This window comes from Lucilia cuprina, chromosome 2 (assembly GCF_022045245.1).
Source record: "Lucilia cuprina isolate Lc7/37 chromosome 2, ASM2204524v1, whole genome shotgun sequence".
Taxonomy (NCBI): domain Eukaryota; kingdom Metazoa; phylum Arthropoda; class Insecta; order Diptera; family Calliphoridae; genus Lucilia; species Lucilia cuprina.
In genome coordinates, this window is record NC_060950.1 from 26,361,734 (window position 1) to 26,381,203 (window position 19,470).

The 19,470-nt window shown below is 32.7% G+C and overlaps 2 protein-coding genes across 2 annotated transcripts in view; one reads left to right on the top strand and one right to left on the bottom strand.

The window, feature by feature from the left end:
- The window catches only part of LOC124419498 (vacuolar protein sorting-associated protein 52 homolog), a 1,419-nt gene extending 1,354 nt beyond the window's left edge, over nt 1-65 (top strand). The window contains exon 3 of the mRNA XM_046949250.1: nt 3-65. Coding sequence (XP_046805206.1) covers nt 3-65 — 63 coding nt within the window. The remainder of the gene's footprint in view (nt 1-2) is intronic.
- Nucleotides 66-2,617: 2,552 nt separating this feature from the next.
- On the bottom strand, nt 2,618-12,316 carry LOC111683708 (uncharacterized protein DDB_G0283357). The gene is made up of 2 exons (XM_046956507.1): nt 11,946-12,316; nt 2,618-6,010 (listed from the first exon to the last, which is right to left on the bottom strand). The coding sequence occupies exons 1-2, from the start codon at nt 12,007-12,009 to the stop codon at nt 2,877-2,879; spliced, it is 3,198 nt and encodes a 1,065-aa protein (XP_046812463.1). The 5' UTR covers nt 12,010-12,316; the 3' UTR covers nt 2,618-2,876.
- Between the last annotated feature and the right edge of the window lie 7,154 nt (nt 12,317-19,470).

Genomic DNA, 19,470 nt, shown 5'->3' on the forward strand with positions numbered 1-19,470 from the left:
AGGAGGCAGCCAGCTCAAGCAAAGCTGTCTCCGTCAGCATGGCCCATGAGATTCATCGCACTTAAGCCTTCACATCGCGACAAGATGACTACCCTTCGTGAAGGGTAGTCATCTGTTAAGATAGAGTGTTTTACTTTCCACTTGCTTCTTAATTAGGAATGCAAAGATCGATAACATTTTGCCTCCTATGTTAAACGGAAAAACGCTTAAACTTACTGTTCATGCGAACTACCTTGGTGTAATCCTTGATAGTAAACTATCCTGGAATTTGAATACTCATAGTAGGATAAATAAGGCAAATATAGCTATCTATACTTGCGAAGAGCAGTTTATTCTATGGTGTTATAGTGTGGTGGCAAGCAATCCTAATAACAGGAGCAATGAAGACGACGCCAACTAAGGCTCTGTTAACTATATTGAACTCGTTACCAGCCGATCTGAATGCGATTCAACTAGCCCTTAACTCTGCAATAAGACTTAATGCATGTGGTTCTTGGTCTGGTGGTAGGAATATTGTTCACTCTCGAATTATAACCCTTTCGAATCCTTGCATTTAAATGTTGACTACTGTGTTACGAAACCTCACTTCGATAAACTTCGAACTCAGTATCTGAGAGCCACTCATCTAATGATGTAACGGATGTTTACACAGATGGCTCTAAAAAGAGCGGTAGGGTGGGCGGTGGCTTTTACATTAAAAGATTTGGAATTAAGTCTTCCTTTAGACTACCTAACTAGTGTAGGCAGATATATCTGCTATAAAACGAGCAGTAAATTGGCTGATGTATTATCCAATATCGGGGGATATATATACGGACAGCAAAGCTGCGATCAAAAACCTAGCGGATTTCTTAATGATATCTATGTCATCCGAAGAATGCCGGCTATCTCTTAATGAGATAGCGAGACATTCTAGGATAACGCTAATATGGGTTCCTGCACACAGTAATTGTTTGGGAAATTGTATTGCTGACGAACTTGCCAGAAACGGTGCGATGAGAGGGGGAATAGAATCAACGCTTTTACTGGTATTTCCCTTACTAACTGTAAGGCACTTGTTCAAAATGAACTATATAATATGGATCAGATCAGATGGTTCAGTGAAACCACGTGTTTCGTAGGGAGCAAATTAAAGCTCTGCTATCGGTAATAACGGGACACTGTGTTATTGGCATCTTCATGCCAGAAGAATGGGTCTCCGGTACAATGACTACTGCAGAAGTTGTCACAATGAGGAGGAAACTAAACTAAACATTGTCCTACCATATAGGTTTCTTTAACAGTTCTGCCCATGTCATTGACTATTCCAGTCAATAGTTTGGGTATAATTTTTAGATAATATTTTCACCACATTATCTAGCTGTTCGCGAAAAGTTTTCATAACTCTAGATGAAACCGTCAACATTCATGAGGTGAACTGCATAAACATAGTTTCAAAGGTATTGGTGAATATCGTTTAAAGTTTCAGTATATAAAGTTCGATCTAAAGAATCCTGTATACAATTTCGTACGCTTCCTGATATGCCTCAAGGGAGCACCTGTGTGAAATTAAAATTGTTTTGACCTCTCTGATAATATACTGGTATGAACTATTTAGAGCGGGGGTTTGAGTTGGCAATCAAATGCCAATTAATAATCAGATTAGTTAGAAAAATAAATAACTTTTAATGTTAATCCCCTTTGATGTTTTTGAGTACAAGATTAAACTTCGCAGTGTTGCCAAACAAAATAATAGAATACCTCACCGTTTGTTATCAAAACAATGCATGTTTTATAAAAAAGAAGAAGATAACTGTAAATGACATATTAAAATTAATGAATACTTAAATTTAAAACGAAAAAGCATATTGTGAAGTCCCCATAATTTATTTTAATAGATAAATCAAAAATTTTAAAGTTTTTTTGGCATCAGCTGTTTACACAATTGCATTTCTTGCTCAAGTTAAAACCACCTCCATTGGGTGCTTAAACTAGCAAACGAAATTAGCTGATTGAGGGCGTGTTTCTTAATCCTCAGTTAAACTAGACTTAACTTGCTGTTAGATTAAACTCGGAACAAATTTAGGCGGACTTTAACCGATGACTGTGTTTTTCAGTTTTAGATTTAAGCTCAGTTAACTTTGTTAGTATTGCCAAGTTTTCACTCAAAAACATAAACAGCTGTTTTTTGCAAACAATACTTTTGTATAATGAAAAAATTTCGAAAAAATGTTAAACATTTAGAACAATAATAAATAAAACAAAACAATTCAGAAAAATGCAATTTACTTAAAATATTAAGTTTTTGTTCTTCCGAAATCATTGTTTTATTGTTTTTGTTAATTGTGTTTTCTCTCTTATAACTTGAGTTTAATTGGCCAATTACACTCAGTTAAACTAAGATAATAAGTAACTTAACTGATAACTGAAAAACACGAAACATATATTAATCCAGGTTTAATTAAAGAATGAAGATTATCTTTATCAGAAAAACTCGCCCTGAGTGTTCAAAAACAACTTTCAAATATTAATTTTAATTTAATCCCTAATCCATGACCTAAAAATTGGCGCTTAGTCAGCATGCCATGGGGCATCTTCGGCTCTAAACTTTGAAATCTTTTTTTTAATTAAACAAATATTTAAATTTTTTTTCATCGTAAATAATAATTTATTCTTATTTTAAATACAAAATAATTATACATAGAGTAGTAATTAATACAACTTTCTTGTAATCTTTTGGGGTTAATTTAAATTCTTAGTTTCTTTTTTTTGTGTTATAAATAAATAATTTTGTTTCGCTTAACTTAACAACTAAATAAATAAATAATTAAAATTACAGATAATTGGCAAATACTGAAAACTAAAACTAATTGTGGCGTTAAAACTAAATAAATAAATTACGAACATTTTGATGGCAAGGTACACATAGTGGATTTTGGACAAAATAGCAATCCTTTCGAACAGGTCATCTTATGACCCTTCATTTGACCCTGGGCATTTTTGTAGCAAACAAAATAATTATAAATTGAAGTTTGATCGGCGATTTTATCACCTTCTTTGCAATAGTATTTGCGTTTTTTAACGGTGGGTGTTGTTATTTGGGGGCGGGGTGTTGTGCCAAAGCTTTGTGATAGCGAGGCGGCCTGTTGCATATAAGAATCGAGCATATTTTGTTCTGAACTATCTTGATCTGGAGAGGTTATTGATGTGAGTGGATTACTGAAGGGTGAGTTGGAGGAGGAGGGGTTATTGTATTGCTGCAATAGATTAGCAAGATTTTGAGCTTTAATAGCTTGTTGTTGTTGCTGCTGTTGTTGCAACATTTGACGACGTTTGGCATCCTGTAAAGCTTTCAAAGTTTCCATTTGTAGTCGTTTATTTTCGGATACCGTATAGCTGGGCACTATGGAGTCAGCATTACACAAGGCATACGTTTTGGCATCACATATACGTGCCTCATTATTGAATGCAGTATAGGGTGGACAGGAGTAGGATAGAACTCTGCCATCCTTTTTACTGCAAACATAATAGCGAGTACAATCCGTAGTATTGGGTTGTCTTACACCGGCCGCACAGGTAATCACTTCAACATTGTTGAGAGAGGAGGAAAGACTGGCCGGATTATTGCCCACTAGAGGGAGTATAGAATTTTGAAAAACATCAAAGCTTATAAAGTTACCACCCACATTCACCAGTTGTGTACCATCGGTATAGGCCGAGGATATGGGTGAGCTTATGGGTGTATATTTATTTTTACCTGAGGAATAATATGAATGGGAAGAGGAAGGGGAATTATGGTGATTGGTTTGTGGTCTAGACATATAAGGATTATTGGTGCTAAAAGCTGAATTTAGGGAAGATTGTGAATTAGAATTTGCAAAATTTGAGTACTGAGCTTGTTGTCCCGGTTTCTTTTTCTTGCCATAGGTATAGGTAACTAATTGAGATTCCTCCTCATTATTGTCATCTTGATAGTTATTCATAAGATCATCATTTTCGTTTTCCATGCTTTCATAATTTTGAGAATTTGGCCTCATATGATGTTTTTGGTTATCGATTTGCGAAAACAGTTGATTCGGGCTGCCATAGCCATCGTTGTTATTCTCATTTTCCTGCGAAGGTTTATATAGTTGAAGATTAGGGCTCTTACCCTTTAAAGGTCTGGGTACACTGCCAAAATTATCCACCGAAGGAAAAACATTGTTGACATTATGCTCTCCCAAATGTTCGCTGGGTGTAAAGTACTGATTAATGGTACTGGCGGTGGGTTGATAATTATAAGGTCTAGGTGTGGAACCATAGGTACTAGACGTCGTTGAGATGCCCACATAAGAAGGTCTTTTCGTTGTTGTTCTGGGATATTCATTATTTTGAAATCCCGTAGTATAACCATTATTCGCATTAGAGTTCTCATGATAGTCGGTATTGCTATCAGGTCTCTCTTCGTGATGTGGTGGATACAAACCCAAACTTTGTCCATAACTGTCTAAAACTTCTTTTTCGCCCGAACTAGTGGTGGATACATGGACTGGTATAACATTGTTATGAATTATAGTGGTGGCGGGTTTATCGCTGCCATAACCATTGTTGTTGTAACCCTGGTTATCACTGCCATAACCATTATTACTGTTACCTCCATAACCTCCATTATCATTTACATTATAACCAGCATTATGTTGTTGTGATGGTCTTTTTCCCGGTTTTTTATACTTAAAATTTTGATTATAAACCGCTCCATTAGTAAATTGACCTGAATACCCCAAACCACTAGAACTAGAGCCCATATAGTTGGTAGAAAACGGGCTATCGACATGAGGCGTCAATAGTATAGGTTGCATTATGGGCGAGGCAAAATAGGTGGGATTTGGTATCACTTTTGGCACATTTTGCTGAGCTATCATTTGTTTGGACAATTCTAGAACTGTTTTTAAAGTTTCTTCGGAAATTTTAGGTGTATTATCTGAAGAATATTCTGGATGTTCCATGAAATGATGTTCAGTAGGTAGACTAAAGAGTACCGAACCCTCTGGTCTATTAACTACAATTTGCGAATTAGAATAACCTCCTCCGGAATTACCATTATCGTGACTATTGCCACCATAACGTTGAGGTAACATATTTAATAATACCACCTTAGTTTCGGGATTCAACTTCGTAGTAGTAAATTCTTGTTTATATAGCAAAGTTCTATTGGGCTTAGGTGTGGTAGTGCTGAAACCACTAACATCCTTTACCCCTTCATTGGGATCTAAAGTATCAAATTTATTTTTAATATTAAAATGAGCCAAAAAAGCATTCAGTTGATCTGGTCTTAAGTCTTGTTCATTTTGTGGCTTAGCTTCTGGTGACTGATAGGTTTGTTTTAAACCATCTATTAACTGAGATAATCTTTGCAAATGTGCCGTTAATTTAGGATCTATATTGGAGGAGGGTTGTCCTATTTCAGCCTTGGTTTTTATAGTTTGCAACATTTCTTCAAGTTCTTCTTTTTGTTCCATTTTATTGATTTCTAATTTATATTTCTTATTCATGTCATCCTTTTCCTTCAATTCACTCATATCATCTTCAGCTTCACGATTTTGTGCCGGCATAAAACCATCTAATTCCACCAATTCTCCACCATTACCACTACCATCATACAGCTGGTCGTCAACGCCCTCACCCTTATCTTCATCACTTATACCAGGGCCTATAATAATCTCCACTTTACCATCATCAAATTTATTACTTAAACTATTTTCTTCGTCTTCAGCATTCGATACTATATAAATATCAGCATCTTTATTACTGGTCGGATTTGTTTGTCGTTTTTCATTTTTCGGCGTAGGATTGGTATTGGTCTTATGATCTCCCATTAAACATTCCCAATCGTCAGCTGGTAGCACACATACTGCTAGACTGTGTTCGTATACAAGTCCTTCTTCGCATCGTGTAGGCACCCACACATGTTTATCAGCCGTTAATTCTGTGCATTTATAATAGGCATCACAGCGGGTCTTGTGGGGTCTCGTTCGCTCGGGACAGGGTTTACCTAGAGTGATATGAATAATAAATTAACGAAGTTGTAAAAATTAAGTTATATAAATGATCCGATATTTTTATTATTGTTTAGATCAATTGGGGATTATATCAAATAAGGTCTAACAGAAATCTGTCACGATTAAATATATAATTTCTAACTGTTGCATGATATATGTATATGAACTCTTTATAAAACTTATAAAACTGAAAAACATCTCAAAATTTAAGCTCCGTGTAAAATCAGAGTTTTGAATTTCAGAGACTTTGGGAGAGAGACACAGATTATATTGTCGGAAAGAGTTGGAGCGAAAAATCTTAACATTTTGAAGTGTAAGTTCTTACTCGCATTTATTATATTTATTTAAATTTTTTTTAAATAAATCTACATTAAAGAATTTGTTATTATTTCGATTAAAGAAAGTAACACATTTGTGTGATTTAAAAAGAAAGTACAAGTATTTATTTACGAGGCTTGTGTGATAAGTTTAATGGAAAAATAAACAAGTTTTTCAACATAAACACTTGTAGTTAATTTTCTAGAAATAATAAAATTGTGGTAAAAACAATTTGATGGGTGCGAAAAAGACAAATAACAAGTAAGAGCGGGTTTTTGAGTTGGCAATTAAATGTCAATTAATAATTAGATTAGTTAATCCCCTTTGATGTTTTTAAGTACAAGATTAAACTTCGCAGTGTTGCCATACAAAACAATAGAAAACGCCACTGTTTGTTATCAAAACAATGCATGTTTTATAAAAAAGAAGAAGACAGTTGTAAGTGTTATATAAAAATTAATGAAAACTTTAATTTACAACAAAATGTTCCCATAATTTATACTAATCGATAAATTAAACATTTTAATGTTTGTTTTAATAACTTTTGTATGTCTTGCTCAAGTTTAAACCACGCGCTTAAACTAGCAAACAAAATCAACTAATTGAGTATTCGAAAACAACTTTCGAGGATTAATTTTAATTTAATCCTTAATCCTTCAGATCGCAAGTCAAGTATAGAAGTGTAATTGCTAAATATTGAGCATTTGTTACTGCTAAGTTAGGAATAAGGGCTAAAATGATGTCTAGTTTCTATAATAAACAAATATCCTTAAGCCAAAAAGTCACACAAAAAGTGCATCTCCGTTCGGTGACAAAAAGGTCCAGAGTGATTCTTTTCGTAGAATATAAAGATCTAATGACAGAAAAACAAAACACTAGAAAAACCAAGGAACTTAAATAACTAGCAGAGAAGAATGACAAGTTGATTTCCAATTGGATTCATCTGAATGTTTTACCGACTGGACTCGATAAAAAATGAATTGTTATATAATCTAAGTCTTCTCATAAAACTTAGTCGAAAAAGTATTAATTCCCCTGATAAAACGTAGGGTTGATTTTTGGACAGTGGAAAATTATGAGCTGCCCCCTCATCTTCGCAAATTCTGCAAGGTCCTAATCAAGCAATGCCACCTTAAGATCCTGTCAAAATGTTTAGCTTGCGCCTATCTAACAATTTCTGGGGAGTATCTGGGTAGCCTTCATATAGTTGGCTATAAGGGCTTTGATATTTTACAATCCATTCGACTATCCAAGACCATTCTAATTCTATTGAAAACCGACTCTACAAACACTACCACCTATTTGAAAAGGCACAAAAATATCGGTTATCATAGAGAATTTCTTTCTACTTTCTACCAAGAGGCATGTAATGGCGCTTAAACGGTCGTCTCGAAGATCTGGACTACGCAGACGAAATATGTCTACTATCACATAAATTTGATGACATGCAGTCGAAATTGAACAATATGGAAAGTGAGGCAGCACTATGTAGTCTCAGGATAAATATCCCTAAAACAAAGGCCATAAGGATCAATGCGACCAACACGAGCAATTTCACGCTGTAACAATAACATATAGAAACCGTTCAGTCATTCTGCTACTTGGGCAGCATAATAACTACGAACGGAGGCTTTAAGGAGAATGTGAAAAATCGCATAAACAAAGCCCGATAGGCATATGGCCAACTCAACCATGTATGGGACTCACATTACATATCCAGGCGCACTAAGTTGGACATATTCAGCAGTTGTATCGATGTGAATCATGGAACTCAGCACGTTGTGATCTCAAAGCAATGCAAGTCTTAATCAACCGTTGCCTACGCGGAATTCTAAAAATATTTTGGCCAAATACTATCAGCAACACGCAATAGACTGGAATCCGAAGGGAAGTCGCAGAAAAGGCCGTCCAAGTCACACATGGCGCAGACAACAGGACATGGAGATACTAAAGGTAAACAAGACTGATATATCGGTCATTCAGCCATGTATGGAACTCAAATATCCAGGCGCACTAAGCTAGACATATTCAGGAGTTGTGTGAAATCAGTTGCATTGTATGTATATGAATCATGGAACTCAGCACGTTGTGATCCAAAGCAATGCAAGTCTTAATCAACCGTTGCCTACGTGGAATTCTAAAAATATTTTGACCAAATACTATCAGCAACACGCATTAGACTGGAATCCGCAGAAAAAGCCGTCCAAGTCACACATGGCGCAGACAACTGGACATGGAGATACTAAAGGCCAACAAAACGTGAAGCGAGCTAAAGAATGCGGCGACAGATATATCGGTAAACACTTCGATAGCAGTTTGTACTGACAATCAATAACGGACTCATTGGTTGTCTCATTCATGTTGTCCATGTGTTTTGTAACACGTTCAAATACAAGCTAAGGAACAGATAAATAAGCTGTGTATGATATATGAAAATATCTGGTATTTCTGGTCACCCCAGACCAGATTAATAGCCAGAAAAGGCTCTAAACGTGTCCTTTAGCGGGACTCAACGGATAGCCATTCTTATGTATGTTTAGTGAGTCCTGTTTCCTTGACGTCGTTAAGTTCTTAGGTGTTATTCTTGACCGGAAATTGAAATGGAAACAACACATAGATGATAAGATAAACAAGACACATCTGCTTTCTAGTAGAATAATAGGCACGAAATATAGCCTTAGTCTCACTATGATACACTGACTTTATAAAAGCTATATTAAATCAATTCTGCTATAGGTTTCAATAATCTGGTATTAACCAATGTTTAGGAACTTTGATGTTAGATAGAATATCATTGTCAAGTGAAACATTGGATCATATATGTGTAGAAATCCGTTGCTGCACTACACTACCTAATCACAACACTTGCTTCCTGGAACCAAGGTTTCCAAACCATGATCTTATAAAAAAAATCATTGTCAAGTGAAACATATATGTGTAAAAACCCCACGGATAACTCTAAACGGGAGGGCAAACGGAGTTGGGGTTCAACACTGAAACCCCAAATCACAACACTAGCTTCCAGGATTGTATAAACTGGATTTGAATAAATATGATGCCAGACGACAGTCAAGTAAAAGTAAGTTTTGTATCGTGATCTGATTCGATAATCCTAACGAGAAGATGTCGAAAAGGTTCCTCAGAATAAGGAAGTCAAAACGGATTAGGGACACAATTTTAAAAGAAATTGGATGAGCGGCATGTAGATCATGAGGAGAAGATTGTGAAACTCTTCAACATTTTCTTTGTCATTGTCATTTTTTGTCGAATTAGATCCAAATATCTTGAGAGCAATGTTAATCGTATTAAAACATCCCTCACGAACATCCTTCCCCACGAGGAAGTCAAAACGGATTAGGAACACAATTTTAAAAGAAATTGGATGAGCGGCATGTAGATCATGAGGAGAAGATTGTGAAACTCTTCAACATTTTCTTTGTCATTGTCATTCTTCGTCGAAATTAGATCCAAATATCTCGAGAGCAATGTTAATCGTATTATAACATCCGTCACGAACACTGATTGAAAGATTCTTAGGGAAAACTTTCATAAAACTGAATTTCTTATCATCGAACGATAACGTTATTCCCAACCATATTCCCATCTAATAGAGCGAAAAATAGATGCTGATAAAGAAAAGGTTAATTTCCGAAGAGGTCAGTGTATTACAGAGTTCCTTAGGATTGATAGTTTTATAAAAAAACAAGTAGGAAAGTATAGTCGGGCATGGCCGACCATATGATACCCTACACCATGAGTATATTTTTACAATTTTTACTTTTATAAAATTTTTATTTTTTGTAAAGAAACTTTTATGTTGAATATTACCATAATTCCAAAATATTTAAGCCATTTATTGATAAAAAACTAAAATTTCTAAATGAGGCTTTATATAGGTCAAATATGGGCCGATCCTCGGTAAATTTGGGAAAAGGATATATTTCTAAATAACACTTAGTTTTGTTGAGTTTCATTGCGATACAAATGGTTACAAGTCAATTTTAGACGTTTAAGTCATTTTTTGAAGGGTGGTTTGTATGGGGGCTAGGGTCAAATGTAGGCCGATCCTTACGAAAATCTGCAGTATCATTTATACTTATATAAAACTTATTTGTGCCAATTTTTAGAGAGATAGCAGAATATTTGACGTAATTATAGCATAAAAAGTTCAAATCGGGAGGTACGGTTATATGGGGGCTAGGTGAAATAATGGACCTATTTCAACCATTTTCAATAGGCTTCGTCCTTGTGCCAAAAAACATGCTTGGTCCAAATTTCATCAAATTATCTTGAAAATTGCGGCCTGTACCTTGCGCACAAGGTTTACATGGACAGCCAGCCAGCCGGACAGACGGACGGACGGACGGACATGTCTTAATCGACTCAAAAAATGATTCTGAATCGATCGGTATACTTTAAGGTGGGTATTGGACCAATATTTTTGTATGTTACAAACATCAGCACAAACGTATAATACCCTCCCCACTATAGTGGTGTAGGGTATAAAAATAAGTAAGAGTGCTATATTCGGCTGTGCCGAATCTTATACACCCTTCACCATAGTGTATTTTAAACATATTAGTTTTATAAATTTTTTCCCGACTACATTATTATTACACGAAAAGCAAAACAAAATGAACAACAACAACGCTAAACCAAATAAAAAACAAAATACACAAGGCATCTAAACCAACAGACATCTAAACATACATAACGAAAAACACAGAAAAACAAAATACACAACTCAATGACGCCAACAGCATCCAAACATACAAAACAAAATACACAGCTGAATAAAACCATATACATCTACTTATATACACGTGTACATCTTTTTCTAATATACAGTGTTGTTGTTGCTTATTTAACAAAGCATGAAAAAATATGACATTTTTTGATGAAATTTTCAGAGGTTGTCTCGGATTTTTGCTCATATCTCCGTTATTTACCGACCGATTTTGCTCATTCGAAAGATTCGGATCTCGCCGATATATGGGGTCCTCTAAAAACTGATTTCAACAGACAGACAGACGGACATGGCTTAATCGACTCCGCTATTTATAAAGATCCAGAATAGGGTCGGAAAATTATATTATAGAAATTACAATGACAAACTTATATATACCCTTCTCACGAAAGTGAAGGCTAGAATTATAATCGTCCAATATCAAATTTTTATAATTTTTATTCCAAAAGTGTTTCAAAATTGTTTATTGTCCTGATTCTTTGTGTTCGATATTAAAAAGTATAGATTGATTCAGTGGAGTTTTTCAACCATTTTTTTTGTTAATAATTTGGTAACAATTTAACACACTACCCTCGTACACTTAAGATAAGCTTTACTTTTTTTGATCAAAAACAATTTTTATGTATTTTTTTTTTACTTTTAAAATTTACTTTTCCTTTTTATATTTTGATAAACATGTTTACTTTTTCAATTTTATTTAAATATTTTTTTAGCACACTCTCTTTTTTTTAAACGTTAACTAAATAACAGCATAAAATATTATTATTATTTTTTTTTAACAATTCTTTACACTATTAGTTATTTTTCTGTTACTTTAGTTTTTCTTTTTTTATAAAAAAAATATTACAAGTTATCCTTTATACCTTCTGAAAAGTAAAATAATCCAAATAGCAGTAGGGCAAATAAACCATAACGATATTTTTTCATTTCAAATATAATTTCAATTGCTATTATTTCAAATTTGAATTCTTTTTCGCGTTAATGTTAGTTTTTATTTTATTTTATCGAAATCCGAAATCCGAAATCCTTTAAATCGTTATTAACTGTAATCGTTTTAATTAATTTAAATCGTTATTAAGCACAAAAAAACGTAAGAAAACAAAGGCGTTATTATTTTACTATTTTTTTAATTATAAATCCATAAATGTTTGTGTGTATGTGTAATTTGTAATTTGAATTTCCTTCCGTCCGTAACGTTGCGACTGCGCGCGTTAAATGACTACGATATATGAATTGTGGCCATTGTTAAAAGAAATTTTGTTTTAATTTCATATCGAATAAATGGGAAAAATTAAACTTAAAAAAAAAACAAATTTCACACACGAAAAAAAAGTGTTACACATTTTCAAGTTTATTTTAGTTTAGTTCGGTTTAGTTTGGTCGAGTCTTCAGCATACATTCGTTCTTTTTTTTTTGGTATTTCTTTCTTTTCTTCGTATGCAGTGCTAAATGAAAATAACTAAATCAGAGAAATGAGTTAAAGTCGTGTTTAAAAATCGAGCAAAGTGCTAAAAAGTTACTACCGCAGCTACTAACAACAACAACACAAACAAACCTGCAGCTACTGGACGGACAGTCTCACACACATTCAATTTAATAATATTGACATATGTGTGTATGTTTGTACAGTTGTTGGATTTGTTTGTAAGGACGGACATTCATATTTATTAGCCATTTACTAGAAGACTTAAGAGTCATATCAAGTAATTTCCATTTCTTTTACGACCACAAATTGTTGTCGCTTTTTTTGATGAAGGTACAAAAGTAGCTTTAGTTGTACGACGCAATACACGCTGAGAAAAACCGGTAGTAATTTCAGTGGGTGTATTTAAATTGAAGTATTTTTGAAAAGATAATAATTAGCAGTTAATTATGTAAATATAGAGTGTATTTACATTTATGTTTTGATGTTAGTCCTAATGTTTGGGCCATTTTTCGGGCAATACATAGCTTCAAACAAGTTTGTTACTTTCGGTACAGATTTCAGCATTATTGATATCTGGCTTTGGCATCGATTCGACTAATTGGCCGGTCTTTACTTACAACCTTTTACGCTTGTGGTTATCATCACGTAATCAGCTTTCATCGCTTATAATGATTCACTGCCAACATGATTTTCTTTTAAAACGTTCAAGCACCTTTCGGACACGCAAAATCATCTTGCAAGTTCTCTTGGGTTCAAATCGTACAGACCCCAAATATCCCTACTTTTGGATTAATCTTTTGATCGTAAACATTATGAAATGGCAACAATTGTTATGAAGTATTTCTCAATTTTATTGATTTTATCATTCCGTTTGTAACACATCGAAATATTGGTTATAGATCCACAAAAGTATATATATTCTTGGTCCTTATTAAATTCTCAAACGATCAAGCCATGTCTGTCTGTATGTTGAAAGCGCAATAGAGTCCGAACGGAACGAGATAGACCATTAAAATCTTCCATAAATATTCTTTATAGGTAAGGTTTGTTTGGTATTGAAAATGGGCAATATCGGTCTATGTTTTCGGATGGGCACATCTGTTTCGAGTATAGCAATGAAATTCGACATAAATAAGTTTTAAATGATCCAAAATCTCTTTGCCAAATTTTATGATGATCGGTCTATAATTGACCCTACCCCCTATTTAAGGTCGCCTTCACAATATGGTAGGGAATTTACGCCAACTTCAAAGTTATTTATGTAAGAATTTAAAAAAGTTATTAGTGTTTATAGATGCATTTTGACCTTCAAGTAATTTTCTGAAGGGAGTTTGTATGGGGGATAGGGTCAAATGAAGCCCGATCATAGGATCGTAAATCTTCCTACGGAATTTCATGCAGAAAGTGTCGGGAAGTGATATTCGATGTAAAGATGTTTTGTATGAATCAAAATTGGTCTAAAAAAAAATTATGAAAAACGGTCGGTTAACCCTATCTCTCATACAAGATCCTCTTCAGTTAATTTGATGAGTAATATCTCTCTGATGTTTATAGGGGAGCATTCCTTTTAAGGCATACAGTTTGATGGTAAGTGTATGAGATTCGACACAGCTTGTTTGTTTTGAGTTTTGACAATTTAAATCTTAGAAGAAATCCGCACCAAATTAAAATTTATTTCATTTTGTTTACAAATTTTCTCTCTCCACAAATCCGCAACCGCCCTCCATTTAATTTTCATCTTCTCTTGGAACTAGAAAACGCTACTTTATCTGCAGTTTTGTATTTCTACTGTTAAAAGGTAAAATTTGCAAAAAATCACCTAGAGTACGCATTCAGGCATGAAAGCGTAAAGCCGGGGGTCCACACTGCAACGCTTGTGACGTTTATAAAAGTCACAAGGTAATTCTATGATTTTGTGCTTGTAACTTTCAGCATATAAATACATTGATTCTACTCTTTTAACAGACGCATAGAATGCGAGAATGCGTAGAACGTGTGGTGTGGACCTCCAGCTTAACGTTGCAAGGTGACAATATTCAGCCAACTGCAAAAAACTATAAGTGGTTTGGAAATTTTGCCTGACCCGCAAAAGATCTCTCTATCTCTTTCAGGGACAACTTTCACTTTAGAACAAGGTATCCGAAATTGGCTTGGTTTCATCATGGTTATTATTATACTGCATTATTTTTCCCAGTGTATTAAACATTGCTTTATTAATACAATGTATGTTATTTTACCTTCATTTGTCAGTTTACTGTGTTCGTAGGTCGGGAAATTTTAACACAATTTTAGCTGTAGTGCTGTTAACACTTTATGTTTAAATTTTAAAACAACATTTAGAAGCACATGCCTCCTCAATGGTAATACTTTTTTATAAAAAATCGTACTAACGAATCCAACAACAATTAACATAAATATGAATGCTACCATTATCGTATGAATATAAAGAAAGGTACAAATTGATATTGTTGTTGTTAATTTTACTATAGCAGTTATTGTTGTTGTTGTAAATTTTATTTGCATACAAATTACAGGAACTTGTCATGTACCCAAAGACCCATTTCTCTCACTTGACCACTGCTACTATTTTTCATTACTTGAACTTCATTATTGTTATATGTATATGAATACTCACATCATAATGATGTTTGTTATTGTTCTTTAATATGTTTTATTAATTGTTTACACTATATCTTCGTATGTACTATTACTACTACGTTCAGTTAGTTTTTCGTCATATTTTATTATTGTTGTTTAGTTAACACTTTACAATTTTTTCATACGCATTTTTCGTTAAAAATTAAATAATGTTCACAAAGAGAATTTCACTTTTTTTCTGGATTTATTATCGTTTTCATACACCTAAAGAACTTTTATTGTTTGACATTTATTATACAAAATTTTAATAATAAAATTCGTAATAATGTTTTTTTGCCAAATACAAAACTATTTACATACAAACATACATACATGTATGTATGTAAGTAATTTATGTCATTTAATGTTTGTAATTTAATTACAATGCTTAATTTTAATTAAGATTTCATGATTGCAATTAAAATTTTATTTATTTGTCATTTTTAATGACTCTAAAGAAGGGGAAAGTGAAAATGTTTGACATTCGCTTAGCATATGACTATAATTGGGGAGTCTTTAATTTTGCCATTTATGTAATGTCATATGTAATGTCAAATAAAAAAAACAACATTTTTCCCTTCTTAAATAATTAAGTAATGTTTTGTGAAAACGAAATATTATTGGCGCCTTCTTTTATCAATCCGAAAGGGAAAATACTACGTAATTTCGAATTGTACTAGTCAGTTACTAAGTTTAAAAGTAAATAGTTAAAGTAGGTTTATATTTCAATAGATTAAGGTAGCGTGTGTTAATAAAAGAAGTGGCACATGATGATGGTTGATGGTATATATTTGCATTGAATTGCGAAATATGTTTGAAACTTCATTTAAACATATATTTACTATGTATTTACATTTTTCAGTTTTTATTATCCACAAAAAAATTTTATAAGACGTTGCCCTAATATACACCGATTGCTAACTGAAGTTTAAAAGTTCTAGTCTATAGTCTAGTTCATAGTCTAGTCTATAAGGTATAATTTATATAAGGCTATAAACTAGGCTATATACTAGACTATAAACTAGGCTATAGACTAAACTAGTCTACTCTACGGTCTAGTGTATATTCTAGTCTATAGCCTAGTCTATAGTCTAGCCTATAGTGTAAGCTACAGTACAGTCTATAGTGTAGTCTATAGTCTAGTCTATAGTCTAGTCTATAGTCTAGCCTATATTCTAGTCTATAATCTAGTCTATAGTCTAGTCCATAGTCTAGTCTATAGTCTAGTCTATAGTCTAGTCTATAGTCTAGTCTATAGTCTAGTCTATAGTCTAGTCTATAGTCTAGTATATAGTCTAGTCTACAGTCTAGTCTATAGTCTAGTCTATAGTCTAGTCTATAGTCTAGTCTATAGTCTAGTCTACAGTCTAGTCTATAGTCTAGTCTATAGTCTATAGTCTAGTCTATAGTCAGTTTTTTGTCTAGTCTATAGTCTAGCCTATAGTCTAATCTATAGTCTATTCTATATTAAAGTCTATAGTACAATCTGTAGTCTAGTCTATAGTCTAGTCCATAGGCTAGTCTATAGTCTAGTCTATAGTCTAATATATGGTCTAGGTTATAGTCTTGTCTGTAGTCTAGTCTAAAGTCTAGTTTATAGTCTAGGCTGTAGTCTAGTTTATAGTCTAGTCTATAGTCTAGTTGATGAAATGTTATTCTATGTTTGTTGTAAGCAGAGAGGTTCATAATAGACAATTCAAAATAAACTATAGTCTAGTCTTTTGTCTAATGTATAGTCCAGTCTGTAGTCTAGTCTATAGTATAATTTATAGTCTTGTCTATAGTCTAGCATATAGTCTTGTCTATAGTCTAGTCTATAGTCTAGTCTATAGTCTAGTCTATAGTCTAGTCCATAGTCCAGTCTATAGTCTAGTCTATAGTCTAGTCTATAGTCTAGTCTATAGTTTAGTCTATAGTCTAGTCTATAGTCTAGTCTATAGTCTAGTCTATAGTCTAGTCTATAGTCTAGTCTATAGTCTAGTCTAGTCTATAGTCTAGTCTATAGGCTAGTCTATAGTCTAGTCTATAGTCTAGTCTATAGTCTAGTCTATAGTCTAGTCTATAGTATAGTCTATTGTCTAGGCTGTAGTCTAGTCTATAATGTAGTCTTTAGTCTAGTCTATAATCTAATCTATAATCTAGTCTTTAGTCTAGTCTATAGTCTAGTTTTTAGTCTACTCTATAGTCTATTTTATAGTCTAGTCTACAGTCTAGTTAATGAAATTTTAAGCTATGTTGTATGCAGAGAGGTTCATAATAGATGACCCATTCCAATTCAAAGTAAACTGCAACATTGTTAAAAATTATATATCATACATATGCAATTAAATAGCTATATATAGTATATGGATGTTTATTTGAATAGATTTTCAATTTTTTCTTATCTACTTTCAAAACCCTTAAATTCGTGCACAACTTATTTAATATTTGATTGGTGGTGGTGGTGATCATGACAATGATCAATGAGTTTGAAGTGAGAGTTTTGATTTTTCATGAACGTTTATGAAATACAGTACAGTTACGCGTGACTAACAAATTATAATGGTTAACACTGAATTATTAAAAATAATAACAATAATAACTACGATCGCAATAATTTTATTTTTAGTAAAAAGAAATTTTTTTACTTAAACTCGAGTTTGTAAATTTCATGCTCATATTCGTTTATTATTTATTTAATTTAATGTTCAAAGTATTTATGTGCACATGTCTCTACTATGTACTTCTTTTCCTTTATAATTCGAAAACTAATCGAGAAAATACTAAATTAAGTTTATATTACTTGTAATATGAAATTTTTACTTTAAAATGTCATTAATTATTTGAAAAAAATGACAAATTAAGTTATCATGATTGTCTGATCTGCATGTCAGTATTTGTCATTAACACTGTTGCTGACTTAGCGAAATTTAACATCATCATTATCGTCTTCAGTTTCATTTTGAAATGAAAAAGAAAGTGCTCCTCTATGTTTTTTTTTGCCCTCTGCAACGAACCCCTAAAGTTGGGTTAAAGAAATACTTAAGTAAAAGTTTGTGAATTTGTTTATTATTATAAGTCTAGTAATGAAAGGGTCAAATGCTGAATAAATGGAAGTTAAACCACTAGGTTAATTAGATTTTGCAAATGTGACTTTGTTGCTTTTGTATGTAGAAAAAGTTTGAAATTTTGTGCAAAATTTTGCTAATTTTTTCTACCCGGGAAACTTCGCTGCATAAATATAAAATAAATGAAACATGTAAGAGTGTTATGTTCGAAAATCATCTGTTGTAAATTAAAATTAATTTCGGAAGGTGATCATATATTAGTCTATAGTCTTGTCTATAGTCTAGTCTATAGTCTAGTCTATAGTCTAGTCTATAGTCTAGTCTATAGTCTAGTCTATAGTCTAGTCTATAGTCTAGTCTATAGTCTAGTCTATAGTCTAGTCTATAGTCTAGTCTATAGTCTAGTCAATAGTCTAGTCTATGGTATAGTCGATAGTCTAGTCTATAGTATAGTCTATGGTCTAGTGTGTAATACAACTGACAAATTCTTTTTTGTACTTTTTTCCATTTGCCATTCCTGGCTGAGAATAATTACAATACTTAATAACAATATTTCCTCGCATTCATCCCATAGTGCTCTCTAAACTGCTTTTCTATAAATCTTTAATTAACATTGATTTTTATTTTAAACTCCTAAAGAGTTAAGCTATTTAGCTTATTACTTAATAAATATTAACAATTTAAATTTTCAAGCGTGAAATTAAAGATATAAAGAAAAAAAAAAAACTTTTAAAAAACTATCTTAGATAAGAGCGTATAAAACGCGTGCCCCAAGAAATGCTGCAGCAGTGTTATGAACCAAAATACCAGTTAATCTAATGCTTCGTGGTTTATTGTATAAAATTAACACTCACGTGCCGAAATGTCAACAAACAATATTTTACGCCCCAACATGGCAACAACAACATTAATGAAATTTTATGTTTTAATTTATATTTAAATAAAATAAAAATAAATTTAAAATTATATAACTTATACTTCAAACTGTGATTTTTTATAAAAAAAAAATGCATTCCTGAAAAATAGTTTAAAGATAATATTAAACAAAGAAACAGCAGCTGGTATTACGAGTCTTATTAAATAATATTAAATTTTAATTATTAGTTGCAACATTTCTTAAATTTAGTTTGTTTTTTTTTTTGTTGTTGTTAAATAAAACAAAAAGCATCTAATACTACATTTGTTTTTATTAACAATCATATAATAAAATTTATAATAAAATTAAATGAAAATGTTGATGTGATGAAGTTAAAGATGTAATAAAAAACAAACCAACAC

Coding starts and splice junctions, on each gene's coding strand:
- LOC111683708 (XM_046956507.1), bottom strand. CDS start 12,009: ATGAAAAAATATCGTTATGGTTTATTTGCCCTACTGCTATTTGGATTA. Junction 6,011..11,945: donor ATTATTTTACTTTTCAGAAG/GTATAAAGGATA, acceptor ATATCACTCTAG/GTAAACCCTGTCCCGAGCGA.